At 38.6% G+C, this 17418-nt stretch overlaps 1 protein-coding gene across 3 annotated transcripts in view; it reads left to right on the top strand.

The window, feature by feature from the left end:
• The first annotated feature begins 5922 nt into the window (after positions 1-5922).
• Atl2 (atlastin GTPase 2) overlaps positions 5923-17418 on the top strand; it is a 61044-nt gene continuing 49548 nt past the window's right edge. For 2 of the 3 annotated variants that reach the window (XM_026405846.2, XM_026405848.2), the window contains exon 1: positions 5923-6056. In XM_026405846.2, the coding sequence (XP_026261631.1) occupies positions 5939-6056 (118 nt within the window). In that variant the 5' untranslated portion in view covers positions 5923-5938. Of the gene's footprint in view, positions 6057-6489; positions 6590-17418 lie in introns of those variants that run through there. The other variant, XM_026405847.2, reaches the window with a different exon arrangement.

Raw genomic sequence — 17418 nt, 5'->3', positions numbered from 1 at the left:
AAAAAAGAAAACACTATGTTCTTGGGGCCAATAACAACACAGAAAATGTCCACACAAAGTAAGCTCTCCAAATTGTACAATCACAAACATACAAGAAGAATGCTGCTTCACAAGTTAACAAAGAGCCTACCAATTCTATGAAGGAGAGGGAAGTGTAATTGTTCTTGGGATGATGGTGGTGATTTAGGTCCCAGATTTAGAACATGAGTTATCATAATATTGTTAAGAACATGCATATGTTAGAAGAACATGCATATGTTAGAAGGCCCAGGTTGTTGTCATCTCCTCCTTCTCCTTCTCCTTCCTCTTTTTTTTTTTGGCAGTGGAGAGTGAATCCAGGAGTGCTCTACCACTGAGTTAAATCCTCAACACTTTTTGTTTTATTTTGAGACAGGGTCTCACTAAGTTGCCCAGTTGGCTTCAAACTTGCAAAACTCCTGCCTTAGCTGAGATTATACACATTTACACATTTTTATGGGATTGAAGCTTTTTCCTCTTTGATATTATGAGTATTTCCTCTATTGACAAATTGTTAATGAAAGTGATTTTTAATAACTGTATTAATGTGTGAAATGTAAGTTTTTACTGATCTTTGATCAAAGGCATTTTGTTTGTAAAAGAAATAATTATTTTATTTTTACATTTTTTTTTGATTGAGAAACCCAAACCTTTCTTGGAAATAATTTCAAATTAAAAAAAAAATTCAAGCATAATACATAGAACATCTGGATAATTATTTATTATCTAGATTCATGCATTATTAATATTTTGCTTAATTTGCTTTATCATTTGTTTTCTCTGTTTCCCCTTCTCTTTCTTTCTCTATATACATTTATATTTTCTGAGTGATTTGAGAAGAAGTGGCATACGTCATAACCTTTACTCCAAATTGTCCCAGATTTGGCCAGTGGGAGCCCCTTCAAGTTAGCTTGTGTTTTGGTGGCATATCTCACTAAATTGTTGAGCAACTGCTTAAATTCTGTCACAGAAACACCAAACCTGACACAGTTCTGGGATCAGCCCTTTCTCCAAGGACTCTTGGCTCCTTTAGAAAATGGCACTAAGGACCAAGACTGGGCACTGTGTGATAATTGCTACTTTTTTGGGGGGGTGTGCTGGGGACTGAACTCAGGGTCACTCGATCACTGAGCCACATCCCCAGCCCCAGCCCTATTTAGTATTTTATTTAGAGACAGGGTCTCACTGAGTTGCTTAGAACCCCACTTTTGCTGAGGCTAGCTTTGAACTCATGATCCTCCTGCCTCAGCTTCTCAAGCCATTGGGATTTCAGGAGTGTGTACCCAGCTCATTGCTACTTTTGAAGTCTTTGCTAATAGGCCTAGGTGAGTTGAGAAATATATATTTCTCATATATATGTACACATGTATATACACACATGTGCGTACACAAATATACAACTGTATGTGTGCACATATTTACATATTTAAACTTTCATATACCTATTATTTACTTTAGAAATCTTGAGTCCATGTCAATACCTGCAACTTAATTCATCCCATTGTGTTCATCTTGCTTTTTTCTTTCATTATCCATATGTCCCATCTTCCCCATTGAGAACACTGGCTCTCAACAGTATCAAGATAGTCACTAATTTGCTCAATACCATAGTACATCTAAAATAAGTTCAGAACTACTTCGCCTGTTATCTCTATGAAAACAAGCCTACTAAAAAGGGGCCTGATTTTTTTTTTCTGTTCTCTCCTGATTCTGCACAAGAGTGAGACATATTTATGATTTAATAGTATATTTTCAAATTACTTGGATTGGTTGTCTTTCTTTTTTCCCCCTCTTTGGAATAGTATGTTATGTCTTTTTGTATAGATAAGTAAATATATGTATACTTTGTTATTTCTTCTCTTCACAAAAATGGTAGCATACCAATATGCCCTTTTGCTTTTTCCACTTAAGAAATTTCATGGAAATTACTTGATATCAATTCATAAAGATCTTCCTTTTTTCCCCTTTATAACAGCTGCAAAGTGGTCCATCATGAGTATTTATCATAGAGTATTTTAAACAACCACTTATGCTTGAACATTTACATAGTTTGCAATGTTTTGCAACAGCAAATAATGTGGCAATGAATAACCTTGTGTAAATGTATTTTTTGGTACTGTTGGATTGTATCTACAGGGTAAATGCTCAGAAGTGAGATTAGTGGGTTGAAGTAAAAGCAAAATAGCTTTGTTGGTTATTGCAAATTCCTTTCTATAGGAGACATATCATTTAGCATTCTCAGTGTATGAGAGTAACTTTTTCCCACACCTTGTCCAACACACTGTAATCATAAGCTTTTGAGTTTTTGCCAAATGGATGAGTGGATTCTTAGTGTTGTTTTTGCGCTACTCTTTTTATGAGAGGAAGTAAACATTTTTTATTTGTTTAAGGACCATTTTAAAAACTTTTCATTGAATTGTCTGTGGATGTCTTCTGCTGATTTTCCCCCTCATGGGATTTTACATATATATATATATTTAATTAATTAATTTACATTAACTGAAGGCAGAAAACCAGAGTCCCTGGTGTGGTTAAGCAATGGATTCTGCTCTCCAGACACTCATAGTTTGTAAACACTATCACAGTGGGAATGAGCACAAGTTCTGTAATCAGATTGCCTGTCTTTGAATGCCACACCTGCCACTTAAGCAGGTTATTTGATCTCCGATGCCTCTGTTTCTCTATCTATGAGACTAGTAATAGAATTTACCCCTTAGGATTATTATAAAGGTTAAATGATAACATATATAAACTATTTTGAACGGTACCTGGAAGAGTGAACATTCCATAAATGTTAGCTGTTTATAGTCAAGAAATGTTCTCAATCAAGAAAATGCTCTCAATCCATTGTTTGATTTGATCCCATAAAAATGCTGTTTATTAGGCTGGGGTTGTAGCTTAGTGGTACAGCACTTGTCTAGCATGTATGAGGCACTGGATTCAATTTTTAGCACCACATAAAATTAAAATAAAGGTACACTGACAACTAAAAAAAATATTTTTTTTAAAAATGCTATTAATTGTAAAAAAAAAAAGGTGGGGATTTTAGAAGTTTAGAAGCATCAGGTCAATCAGTGGTAGAATCATTCATTTATTTACTCATTTGTTCATTCCACGGGTTTTGATTTAGACTCTACTATATACCAGGCATTGTCTATGCACCGGAGATAACCCTGAGCAAGACCAAACTTTGAGCTTCCGAGTTACTCTCTTATCATGGAGGGCTCCGTGTGGGGTTTGGAAAGAGACAAAACCCAAGGAAACCCATTTTGTCTTGTTCATTATTTGTCTCTTCAGAACCTACAACAGAGTCAAGATTTATTTGTTAAATTAACACATGAAAAAATGAATGGTGAAGAAGGAGGCTCAATATATGGTAGAGGCTGAATCAAAAGACTTTGCCAACTATTCTATTTTTTCATCTTTATTTTTATTTTTTTTAGCTACACATGATATTGCAATGATCTTGGCAATTCATACATTTGAATCATTGGGGTATAATTTCTCATTTTTCTAATTGTACAGATTGCAGAATCACATTGGTCATAGAGTCACCTATATACATACAGCAATCATAATGTCTATTCTATTCTACTGCCCTTCCTATCCCCCCTACTCCTCCCCTCCCCTCCCATCATTTCTCTCTATCCCATCTAATGTGACACACTTTTTTTTCTTTTTCTCATCACAACATCATACATATATTCTGTATAATGATGAGGTTCTCCTTCCATCTTCCGTGCAACTCCCCTTCTCCCTCTTTTTCCCTCCCACCTCTCTTCCCTATTTAGTGGTAGTCTTCTTCTCATGCTCTTCCTCCCTATCCCATTTTGAGTCACTCCCCATATATCAGAGAAGACATTCGGCATTTGTTTTTTAGGGATTGGCTGCCAACTATTCTGAAGAACTTGATTTAATTTGCAGCAGATAGACCACATGATCAAATCTGCATGTAAGAAAACTCAAACTGGAGGCTGTGTGGAGGACCCAAAGGAGGACAACCAGTTTTTACAGTATGTCTAGTGGGAGCTGATGAATCAAGAAGGAGATTCAGGGGATAGAGGAGGTGAGCAAAGGAGAAATTCAGAAGTCAGAATTGACTTCACATGGGACTTTTGGGTGTAGAAGAAAGGAGAAAAGGGCTGGGGATGTGGCTCAAGTGGTATTGCGCTGGCCTGGCATGCGTGCGGCCCGGGGTTCGATCCTCAGCACCACATACAAACAAAGATGTTGTGTCTGCTGAAAACTAAAAAATAAATATTAAAAAAGTTCTCTCTCTCTCTCTCTTTTAAAAAAAAAGAAAGGAGAGAAGTCTGGAATAATGTTGAGGTTTCACTGTGATAAGAAATCGAGGAGAGATGACTAATGTGGGAAAAATGGAAGAAAACTCTTAAAACATGAACTTGAGGTGTTGGTGGGACCAATGATCATTCTCTTGCCTGCTTGCATTTGGCTTTTTGGAGTTAGGAGCTGTGAATTTGTTGGGGCACTTAGTAGCAACCTATGAGACTAACAGTGTCTAATAGCAGAGAGGACACTAGTTAGGTGACCAACTGGCCAGCCGTGCAACCTTGGGAGTCACCCTAACTTTCCCAGGATCGTTGATGGGGTATGCTCAGTGCTACGTTAACTGCTAATAGTGAATGGAAGGTAAAAATATTATCTTTGCATCTTCTCTTATGCCCAAGATGATGCCTTGCACAAAGCAGACTGGACAATATTAAATAGATATCACATAGGAGATGGATGAAAGAAAACACTTCATCAGACAAGTAGCTGCTTAGACTTCTCCAGGAATCAGAAGGAGCTCTCAATCTCTTCCCTTAGTGGTAAAGACAGAAAGATGACTAAACAATCCCCAACAGCCCAAGAAAAGTCCCTCTAGAATGGTCCCCTGCAAGCTTCTATGATACCAATGTTTTTCTAAAGATCATGCAGGATGAAAGGCTGTGAGCTTCAGATTATGAGAAGACCTGAACAAGGCATTTATTTGAATACGTGGACACCTATTTTTACCCAGAGAAAAGGAGTTTCTAATGAAGCTGGGGATGTGGTAAAAATCCAAGAGAATAGAGACCATGTTTCGCAGACGCTACCACAGGTTGACAATTATTTCAAAAAGTCACCTGAACTTTCTATAAGATGTCACTGGATCCCCACAAGAAGGTTCATCACAGTTCAGAAAGAACCTACTACAATTCATTATCTGATCAGAGTGCTTTCTGGTTTGCCCCTGCAGAGTGCCAAGAACAGGAGGGTAAGGTTATGGTACGCGCAGTTAAGAAGACAGAGGAGAATCTCCTAAGTAATGGGGAGATGGGAAGCTAGTGCAAACAAACTGTATGATGGTGGTGGGAGAGAAAATAACAGTACGGACTGGCACGGGTGACGAAAAGATAAAAAGAAGAGCACAAGCAACAATTTGCTGGGTGGAGAGGGCGACAAGGGGAACAGCTGCGGAGGCGGTCGTGGGAATGGAAAGGCGAGAAGGAAAGGGGTGTGAACGCAACCTCACGTGCAGAGCACGAACCAACACTAGAGATGTAAATAGAATTGGGGAACTGAATTGGGAAGGAAGAACTTAGTCCTCAGAGATGCCTTATCGGTTTACACAATCCAGCCCAGAGCTAAGGGGGTGTGGTAGGTAGCTCAGAAAGGTGGGCGTGTTAGACCGCGGCGAGGGAGGTGGCGCGCCCCCATTCCTGCCAGAAACGCTGGGCGGAGAAATCCCCGTCGCACGTCTGCGGGGCGGAGGCGGAGTGAGGGAGCGGATGGGCGGGACGGGGGCGGGGGCAGCACAGGGAGGCGCGGGCTGAGGGCGGCGCTAGGACCCGCTGGCCGCCCCGCCGGCTCCCGGGAGGTTGATAAAGCGGCGGCGGCGTTTGACGTCAGTGGGGAGTTAATTTTAAATCGGTACAAGATGGCGGAGAGGGACGAGGCAGCGCGAAGGCAGCAGCCGCACCAGGGGCTGAGGCGCCGGCGGCGGACCAGCGACCCTAGCGCAGGGGTTAACCACGTCTCGTCCACGACCTCCCTAGGTACGGCCCGGCAGGACAGAGCCCGCAGGGCTCGTGTAGAGGGAGGCAGCCGGCTGCTCGGGCTCGCGGGCACCGGCCGCAGGCGGCGGGGTCGGAGTCCTGGGCAGGCTCCGCTCTCCTCCCGCCGCCGCGTCTGCCCGCCGGGCCTAGCCCCAGCCGCGCCCCGTGCTCTGCCGCGCGCGGCCTGAGAGAGCGGCGCGCGGTTCTCGCAGCTCTTGCAGCTGTCGGGTGAACTGGCGGCGCGCGCGTCTGAACCGGGCCCGGCCCCCTGCCCGCTCGCCCGCCGCGTGGCTGCGGCCGTGTCCGCCCCGGCCCGAGGGGGCGGCCTTGAGCCAGGGTTGCGGGCTGGGACTCGGGGAGGTCGGCGGCGCCGCCGCGCAGTCCTTCGATCTCGGGCGCGGCGAGACGACCCGTCATCTGGAGGGCACTCTCTGCCCTCTGTGCTTCGCGCGGACAGAGAACGAGGGGCGGCCGGGGCGTGATGGGCCCCTTCGGGGAGAAGGACGTGGGGAGAGCGGACACCTTGCTGCCAGGTCGGAAGGCTCTCCCGACACTCTTCTGAAGTGAACCGCAGTCTGCAGGCCGGGGTTGTGCTTGGGGCTCGCGTTCCGGGGGGAGGGGGCCCTCAGTCCCTGACCCATTTGAGCGAGTTGTCCTTTGCAAGGGTCCCAAGTCTAGATTTAGGTGTCAAACTGGTGTTTTGAGCCTAGGGTTCCTAGTCACTCGGATCAGACTGAAAGTGTGGTGTTAAGCCACCTGATCCTTCGTTCCCCGGTTTTGCTGAATGTGAGCTCCTACTGTACGTGTAAAGGCGCCCCTGCCCCCTCGAAGGCGCAGTTGCGTTGGCAGCATGGTGTTGTGTGTTTCTCTCACTCATAGCACCCCTATTTTTAGGAGTTTAGCATTTGATCTTTCACTGTGGTGTGAATTAAACGTTTGGAATCCTGATTGAGAATTTTGATGTTACTTAAAGGCATAAAGTTTCTCAAAGGCTTATAAATAGTAAAAGCCTAGAGTTAAGTACGTCGAGCTAAGGTAAGAGTATATTAAATATACTGAATGTGAGCACGTGTTTTCTGATTTTTTTCACAATCTGATAAAAGTTTTACTGGATGAAATTTAAAACATTTGAATTAAATATTAAACACAGGTATTCACTTTATTTTGTTATTTTTGTGGTATTGAGAATTGTACTCTGGGGCACTCTACCTTTGAGGGCTATCTGCGACCCCTCCACACCTCTCTGTCTTGATTTTTAAGTTTTGAGACAGGGTCCCATCAATTTGCCCAACTTGGCCTGGAACTTGCGATCTTCCTGCCCCAGCTTTCTGTGCTACCGGTCTGGTAAGGATTCACTTTAATAAAAAAGTTTATTTAGAATAAATATACTTGATCATTCATGGTAGTCCTTGGACATATATAAGGTGATGACAAACTAGAATTTTCCTAAGTGAAAAAGAAAAGGAAATGAAGCTTATTGAGTTATTGTTTGCCAACTACAGCACTTGACTGAACTGTTTATAGTTTATAGAAAGAAATACTTCTGGAGAGGCTTTGCCTTCGATCTGCGGGTTATATATCTCAAGTAATTAGCTGCCTGAAATATGAATGGATTAATTTAGTTCTTTTGGGCCCTAGGAGAGGGGGATGTATGTGCTCCGCACTACCCCAAACTCTTTTAGATATAGTTTCAAAGTATTTTATCTACTATTTTATCTACTTGCCTTTTTAGGAGAAGCATACATTTTGACTCAGTTATGGTTGTGAACATTGTTTTTGTGTTGCTTATTGAAAAGGGAAAAGACTCAGGAGACTGTTGATAAATGGGGCCTACCACTTACTAAAAGCTCTTGACTGCTACTTAGAGATTTTGTCTTTCTTCTGGTGGTGGTGGTGGTGAGAGAGTGGAAGAAATTAAATTGATAGCCATTCCTATCAAATGACTGCCTAAAAGAACCCCTGCACCTTCTAATTTGTTCAGAGTCACCCATTACTGCATTAAAAACCAAATAAACTTGTTAGGATTTGAGTTGAAGATAAGAACAAACAAGTTGTGAATTATTAGGGACTCATCTTTTTTTGATCATGTTGTATAAACTCTTTTTTCCCCCTCTGCTTTCTGGAGAAGTAAAGTTGAAGAGTTGAGTTGGGGTGAGTCAGGTGTCACTTTAGTAGTTAGGAAGATGCTGTGTCTCTCTTAAGAGAAATGTTTACTCTTTTAGGAATGTAGGATCTTTAGAAAGCAAATAAGCACCTCAGTACATAAGCATTATTGACTTTACAGGTTGATAGGATTCTGTAGATGTGATTAAATCTACTTAGTAAAGTGTTTTGAAATTCTGTGAAATTTTTCTTTTGTGGGGAGAAGAGCTACCTTACATTAAAGAGACATTTGTTACAGGGAAAATAAACTATGGTCAAAAATTAAGATTCTGGCCTTAAGTTTAGTGCACATAGTCATGCAGTATTTCAGAATATTGTGTGTGTGTGTGTGTGTGTGTGTGCGCGCGCGCGAGAGAGAGAGAGAGAGAGAGAGAGAGAGAGAGAGAGAGAGAGAGAGAGAGAGAGAGAGAGAGACACACAGACTGTATTGTAACTTTGTGATAAAGTTTTTGTTTTTTGCTGTAACAACCCCCCTCCCCCACCTCCCCACAGCAGGGTATCAAACCCAGGGTCTTGTACATGGTTAGGCAAATGCTCTACTACTGGGCTACATTCCTAGCCACAGTGAAATTTAATTGTGGCTAATATTAAAATTTAATATTCGCAAATAAAAACTTTCTTGAAATTGTTAGAAAATTGTTAGACCTTTTCCAAAATTAGGCAACTACTTGTACTTGGAACACTGTCAACTAGTATGATGATGCTGAACTACAAGATATATTTTTTAAATTGTGGGACTTAGTAGCAAGACTCATTTAAACATCCTCTTCCCCCCCCCCCCCCAAAGAGATAATGTGCACTTTTGACTGACTTGGATTTGGTCTTCTGACTAGTTCATGTAGAATCCAGAGGATTTCCTTGCCAACCTACCTGCTTAGTAAAACTTAGTTATAACTTGTGTTTCTATGGTTGACATATGAACAATCAGTGATTAGTTGAATACACTGCCAGTTAGTAACTCTAATAACTATTGGAGAAATATGTAACTGATGAAAGATGCATAGTAGACTCTTTCTAATACCTTTTACCTTTATTGCAAAATATGGCAAGATGTGTTTAAAAAATTGTTTTTGCTCAGTTAGAAGGCTTGCTTGACATGCAGCTGTTTGGCAGGCTCTCAATGCCAAAAATGGAAAGGGAGTAGAAGTTAATACTTTTTTTTTTTTTCTTTTTTCCTTTAATGGTGATTTATAGCTCTGTAAGAAAGGGGGCTATCTCTGGGTTGCAGACAAAGAACAACTTCTCCCCCCCCCCCCCTTTTTAAGTGTGGTGGTATTCTGATTTTGTAGCCATTTTGAGATTTTAAAAGCCAGGTGTGTTATTTACTTTCTAGAAAATTTGTCATTGATAGATGTGAACATAGAATAACTGAACTTGATCCTACAATAAATCCATTACTCAACTAAGTTTTTTCCACCCTAACTATCCTTTGCCATTCACCATACAGAAGAACACTTGAGGGCTTTCTCTATAGTTTTAAAAGTGTTTAGCCAGAAGGAAATGCCAACCAGAAAATACAGTGGCAATAGGGTAATTTTTGGGACTTTATAAAACACTTTAAAATCTTGTCTTGATTTCATTTCTTAAAACCTTTCTGTGAAGGAATTCTGTTATTCTCATTGAAGAGAGTGAATGTGATTTCTCCACAGTCTCAGAAACTACTGAGGCACTCTTAACAGACTTGGAGGAGGCTAGGGGTCCCACATACATTGGACATTATCACATATAACTAGGAATGACCAGGCTTTGTTGAATAAACAAAATTTGAAAGCATAAACTAATGAAGGAGAGAGAAGATCGGGCCATTTAAAAAGGAATGAGAAGGCAAGTCACCAAGTGGACTAGGAAATTTTAAGGTAGAAAGAGAAAAGGTAGATATGAAAGAGTAGAACAATTGGTGAAGAAAGTATAACAGTTCTGCTCATTATTGAGTAGCATGAAATGGCTGGAAGTGCAAAGCCAAAGTAACCATTTTGCAAATGATTTCTTAAGTTATTGGTAAATATATCTTTATGTGTTTTGGTGTACACACATATTGTGGATAGAATTGTAACACTGCACGTCAGCAGCCATCTTCACTACTTTGGGAAAAAATGGCTATACAGTAACTATATGGGCAGATGATAGCTATTAGAAACAATACTGAAGTCATGAAAGACTCATTTAAACATCCTCTGTTTTCCCAAAGAGAAACTGTGCTCTTCAGACTTACTTGGATTTGGTCTTCTGGTCAGTATAGATACAATCTAGGTAATTCCCTTGCTAAACTACTAGCTTAATAAAACTTATTCATACAACTTGTGTCTCTATGATTGACATCAGTTAGTGATTAGCTGGATATCCTGTTAGCTAGTAATTCTAATAACTAGTTGGAGAAATATGTAATTGATGAAAGATGCATAGCTTGGGTCTCTAGTACATTTCATCTTTCCCTGCAAAATGCTGATATGGGAGCAATGTTTCTTTAATCATAGAGAAGAAAATGTGGTGGAAGAAGAACAAGGAGTCATAAGCTGAGTGACTTAAGCTCTCTAAGCTTTGAAGCCCTCATATATAGTAGTGATGATAATTTCATAACAAGGCTATTGTGGGAAGCAGATGATAGGGTACAAGTGTTTGTAATACTTTACAGTTTGTAAAGCTGTGTATAAGACATAGTAACATGTAAGAATGTGCCAGTTTGACTACTTGTTCTATTATGTGTAAAGTACATTTGCAATCAAAAGTTACAATTTTCTTTTTTAATGTGTAAGGAGGTTTAGTTTGGACAAGAGTGGGGGAAAGTTTTTAACTTTATCTGTGAAATGTGGATAATACGTTCATTATAGGGTTATTTTGAGTATTAAATGTGGCAAAACTGCTTAAACCTGTGCCAAATATTCTGTTGGAAGTAGTTATAATGTTTGATTATTTGAGACTTTGAACTTAAATTAATTTTTAAAATAGATGATTTGTGACTTGGAAGGCCTTTTCAGTTTTAAAAATAAAATATAAGTATACATATTTCTTAACTCTTCATTTCAGTAAGCATGCGTTTTAGAGACTCAATCATGTGACAAGGTCACCTTCTGGGAATTATTTCAATTACAGAATTCAGTATGAGTTCATTTCTTAGCTTAAGGTCATGGCAGTTTCCAAATATTGGCTTTTTAAACAGTGATCTGCAAAATCGACTTCAGCCTGTCATATACAAGGAATGCCTAAAAATGATTGATTTAAAACCACATAAACAGTGACATCCAATTCATCTAATCCTTTTTGGTAGAGTCATGGACAGCAATTAGAACTGTATCCTTAACATTTAAAAAAACTTTTTTGGGGGGTTACTGGGGATTGAATCCATGGATACTCTACCACTGAGTTATATCCCAGCCCTTTTCCTTTTATTTGAGACAGTGTCTTGCTTTATTTCCTAGACTGACCTTGATTTTGTGATCCTTCTGCCTTAGCCTCCAGATTCATTGGGTTTAGGGATGTGTACACATCACCATACCCAGCAAGACTTGAATTTTAATTTTAGGATTATAGTGTTTATCTGTAACATTTGTGCCTTCCTGATGGTTAATATCTACCCTATTAAATTTATAGGTCTTTCCTTTTCTTTCCTTTTTTGGGGATGTTGGGGGGAGGCTCTGGAGATTGAGCCCAGGGGTGCTTTACCATTGGGCTACATCCTCAACTCTTTTTATTTTTTTGAGAAAGGGTCTCACTAAGTTGCCTATGCTGACTTTGAACTTGTGATCCTCCTGCCTCAGCCTCCAGAGTTGCTGGGGTTACAGGTCTGTACCACTCTACAGACTGCTTCTCCTCCCCTGACTCCCTCCTGTCCTCTTTTCCCTTTCTTGTCTCTTCCCTCCTCTTTTTTCTTCATCAAGGAGGTAATACCTATTTAGGCACTTTAGAAACTCTAAAGCATTCTATATAGAAATTCTTGAAAGAGGAAAAATTTGCACATAAGCTGTGCAAATTTTCACCATTCTAATACACAGATCAATGAGAAAAAAAGTTGGATTAAATTCACTTTTATAAAAATGGGAGGGCTTTATTTTGAATGACAAGTTGGAGAGAAGTTTTTTTTTTGCAGAAAATCACCCTTGTTCTTAGATTTTTTTTGAAGACAGTTATTGATAAAAATTTCAGAAATTGCTTTTGTATTTTCATCAGCCTTTTAATTTCTTAATAGATATGACAGTGTGGACTGGCTATGTGGAACTTTTTGTATAGAATTGAGAGGCTTTTACTGCAGAAAAATGGCAGGGTACTTGGCTGTTGTTTATCAAAAAGTAGCTAAACTTTGAAGTATGATAGAAATTGACAAGGTTGAATGATATGGCTGGTGCTAAATGTTTTTTACAAGTGGATATTATGATAGAAATTTGTCATGTTTAAGTTGTAGCAAAACATGTTACTGAACAGGATGATCATAGATTTTTAAGCTTACTGTGTGTAAAATGGTAGCTCATGGTCCTAGCTTTTAACTTTTTAAAATTTTAAAAACAGTAAATCTTGCTGGTGTGATGGTGCACACTTGTAATCCCAGTGACTCAATTAGGAGGCAGAGGTAAAAGGATTGATTACAAGTTCAAAGCCAGCCTCAGCAACCTAGTGAGACTCTGTCTCAAAATAAAAAATAAAAAAAGAGGTGGGCATGTGGCTCATGATAGGGTAAAGTGCCCCTGGATTCAATCCCTGGTATTAAAAAATAAATGAATGAATCTTGGAAAACATTTTGAAAAAAATAAAGAAAAAGAAGAAAATAAAAATACCTGTTAACAGTAACTAACCACTGCTAGTATTTTAGTGAATATGTTTTAGTTTCTGTTCTTTTAAAAGGAATAATTTAATTTTTCCTAAATTGAGACCTCATTGTAATTGTTGTAATCTGCTTTTTTGTTTCATATTTTCCCATATGATTAAATAATCCCTACAATATGATTTTTTTTTAAATGGTGATGTAGTACTACTTAGCTAATTCTCTTTTTGGAGATGGGGTTATTTCTTGTGAATAATGTTGGCTAAATGTCTTTGCAGATAAATCACGGCCTTTAGGTTAGATTCTTAAAAGTAGATGACTGGGTCAAATGGCATGTACACTTTTAAGATTGAAGCTATCCTTGGCCAAATCCATTCACAAAGGTTACACCTTTTTTTCCAGTAGGGTAAGGTTTGTGTTTGTTTACAAATGTCTTTGTTCACACTGGGTGTTAGTTAAAAATAAATGCCTGTAATTCTAGGTACTCTGAGGCTGAGGCAGGAGGGTCTCAAGTTCCAGGCCAGCCTCAATGACTTAGTGGGAACTTCTGCAATTTAATTAACTAACCTTGTCTAAAAATAAAAAGGGCTGGGTAAGTAGCTCAGTGGTAAATTGACTCCAGTTCAATCTCCAGTACCAAGAAAGGGGGGAAAATAGGCCAACACATAAGTAAAAATGAGCATTTTACTGTTTTAATTTGTAATATGTACATATATATTTTTGGTGGTACTGGGAATTGAACCCAGGGTCTTATGCATGCTTGGTAAACATTCTAGCACTGAGTTACATACCCAGCCCTTTTTATTTTTTATTTTGAATAGAGTCTCCCTAAGTTGCTCAGGCTGTCCTTATACTTGTGAGACTTCTGCTTCAGCTTCTGGAGTTGCTTGAATTACAGCTGTGTGCCACAGTGCCTGACTAATTTGTATTTCTTTTTGCAATTGATGTTGAAATATTGATATCACAATTGAAATGTGAATTCTTTTTATTAATTGCTTCTTTGACCATCTCTCAGTTTCTTTTATTTTAAAATCCCTTTTGTATGTAATAAATTATTTTTTATAATTGCCTTTTAATTTTATATTTTTTTTGGTAAGGATAGTATATTTTTAAAAAATTAAAATAATTTCTTTCACATGAATATATTAACTGGCAATTTTTGAACATACTGACTTTAGTGCCAACCTCCTCTTTAGGTATGTTGTTGGAGTGCTTTGTTTTTTTACTGTTCTAAATTCTTTGTGAAATATTGATTACTTGTGCCTGTCTCTTAATTGCTAGACTATGGGCATCTGCTTTAGTGCCCAGAATTGTGGTAGAAGAAAATAGTAGATAGGTTCAGCTCTCTTTAACCATCAAGCTTCAGTTTTTTTTTTTTCTCCCCAATGTCATTTTAAACATTTATTTTCTTAAAATTTGTTATTAGTTATACATGATAGAAGAATGCATTTTGACACATAGTACACAAATGAAGCACAATTTCTCATTCCTCTGGCTGTACATGGTGCAGAGTCATACCAATAGAGTAAGCTTCAATTTTGTAACTTAAAAAAACTTACTTTAGAAGTTTAAGATTAAAATATAATGTCTTAAAAACATTTGGCGTGTACTGAGTGTTTTTGTGGATAAGGGGGAACATGAAGGGAATGGGATTAGTTTTCTTTTGGGATAGAGAAGGGGTGGGTTGGGGCAGGCAAATTGAAGACCATACTTGGGCAGAACTTTTTTTTTTTTCCTTTTATGCTGTTATTTGAGGTTTCATATCTACCTTATAAGTAAGGCTTATAGGTTGCTTGTGAATACCAGCATAGAAAAGTATAGAGATCCCTGCTCCAAGCTTTCATGTAAATGGGAGATTAGGGAGATCTTAGCATAATTGTGAGTTAAGTTTATAATTTCAGAAGTAGAATTACTGCTAGTGTTGGTGAAGGAAATTCATGGAGAAGAATTATTCGATAAAAAGTATGTTGGTAACCTTACAAATTAATTTAAGCACTTGTTCCTGATTTTAAAGAATTTTCAGTCTAAAAAGGATGCTTAACAAGTATTTAAAAACATAATTAGAGGTAACTGGAAGAACAAATAGTATTAGAACATGTTTAATTAAAAAAAAGGAATATGGGGCTGTTTTTCTGTAGCCAAATAGAGCAAAGAATTGATTTAAATGACTGGATAGTTCCTGGAAAAGCTGTCTGAGTAGCCCAAAATGTGACTTAAAACAGCAGAGTTGTGTTCCCCTTTCCCTCTGTTTTTGAGCTTATGTGTTTATTTACCACAAAGAATTCTAACACATGTACCCTAAAATTGTCTAGCTAGAGAAGGGACAAAAGGAGAGTGTAGTGGGAAACTCTCACTTTCCTATTCCTTTGTTTTTTCAAATTAGTCACATTTTATCTGGTTGGAGGGATGTTTATTTGTTTTTGGCACCATTCCCTTCTTTTTACAGCTGCTCTTGTAGTAGGAATTTTGCCTATTTTGAGACAAGTCTGGAATTTGAATACTTTCTTTTTTTAAACTGCTGCTATAACAGTTTTCTGAGGTAGAGAGATGTATCGAAATGGAATTTAGTGTCTTATTTCCATGGTCTTGGCAAATGCCTGTATGAAATTTGTCATGATAACCCTGTTCTAAATTTGTGTATATGTGTGTGTGTGTGTGTGAGAGAGGGGGGGGGCAAAAAGGGGGAAATTCTCTTGGTTGTCACAATTTTCCTCTTACCTGTCTGCTTTAACTTCTACAAAGCTAATTTTAGAGCCAAAATGGGAATGATTAAACTATTTGCCTGTGTTGAGGAAACCTACTCTGGTTTTGATGGATTCCTGATCTGTGTGTGACAAAACCTTGGATTCACTGTGTGAAAAATACTTTTGGAAATGGAAATGGAGTACATTGGGGCTGGGGATGTGGCTTAAGTGGTAGCGCGCTTGCCTGGCATGTGTGCGGCCCGGGTTCGATCCTCAGCACCACATGCAAACAGAGATGTTGTGTCTGCCGAAAACTAAAAAAATAAATAAATATTTTAAAAAATTCTATAGTATGGCTTTTGTTTTACTCAATTAGATTTTCTTTCTACTATCCTTTTATACATCTTTGTGTTAGAACCTCTAGAGTAAGGGTATTATTGGTGAATTGTGCTTCTAGTATCTAGTATGATTCTGTGTTTTCTAATTATTAGTCTGAAGTAGGTAGGGTGGGGGGCCTTCTGCAGTAATAGTTGTACTGAATATGAAACAATGAGTTGTAAAATATATGCAGATATTGCCAAGGGCAAATATGCTTTTATTGCATCTTAAAGATCTGCAATTTAAAACTTGCCCTTCTAGAAAATTTATGAAGAAAAAACTTGTGTTCCCTAAATGTTGGAACTTGTATAAATGATTTGTTGGCTATATAAATGATTGAGTTTAGACATGGAAGTTTTGGAAAAAATAGCTGTGTGCCAAAAATTTGTTATAAAAATGAGAGCATCCTTTTTATGTAAACATATTTAATTTTTGGTAATCTTTTTATTTTTCCAGGTTTCTAGAAATCCTAACCACATAAGAATTCAGATCTGATTGTAATCATCAGATATGCTCCTTTAATAATGCAGGTAGACATTGACCGAGTTTATTCAACTGATATTCTCTTTTAGTAATAAAGGTGGAATTTGGCATAGTTGGAAGATGATAGATTTGATAATCACAAAGACCTGGCTGAGCATCCTTACTTGACTACATACAAAATTTGTATTCTTGCAGATTGTTAAATTTGAGCCTCACTCAGTGTCCTCCTTTATGAAAACAAGGAAACTTGTAACTACCCCACAAAGTGATTTTGAAGATTAAAAAGATAATACATGGTATAAGCACAAAGTAGACACTCTTAAGTGTTTTCCTCTCTTCTGTAGTAAAAAATATACCACCTAAAATTATTTCCCGCTGGGCACAGTGGCACAGCCTGTAATCCCAGTGGCTGAGACAGGAAGATCGTCTGTGACTTCAAAGCCAGCCTCAGCAAAAGTGAGGTGCTAAGCAACTCAGTGAGTCTCTGTCTCTAAATAAAATACAAAATAGGGTTGGGATGTGGTTCAGTGCCCCTGAGTTCACTCCCTAGTACTCCCCCCACAAAAAAAATAATAATTCACATGGTAAATTATTTTGAGTGATGAGAAAGAAATTAATAATGTTTTCCTTTCTTCTCCCAGATGTGTACCTCATTCACTTTTTCCGCTCAAATGTTTCCTTATTGGAGAAGGTATTGCTGATTACTCTTAGAAAATAGCAATACCCTGTTCTGTTTCCCTTAACCCATTTGTATTTCTCTGTGCTACTTAACACTAGCAGGCATTGTGTGTGTGTTCTGTTTCTCCATCTTTAGAATGCAAGTACCTAAGAGCAAGATTTTTATTTTTATTTTTTGCTAGTGAATCTTCAGTTCCTAGAACCATGTTGTAGGTGTTCAGTG

This window comes from Urocitellus parryii, chromosome 12 (genome assembly GCF_045843805.1).
Source record: "Urocitellus parryii isolate mUroPar1 chromosome 12, mUroPar1.hap1, whole genome shotgun sequence".
Taxonomy (NCBI): domain Eukaryota; kingdom Metazoa; phylum Chordata; class Mammalia; order Rodentia; family Sciuridae; genus Urocitellus; species Urocitellus parryii.
The sequence above is the reverse complement of the archived record's forward strand: the minus strand, read 5'-3'. Positions and strand labels throughout refer to the sequence as shown.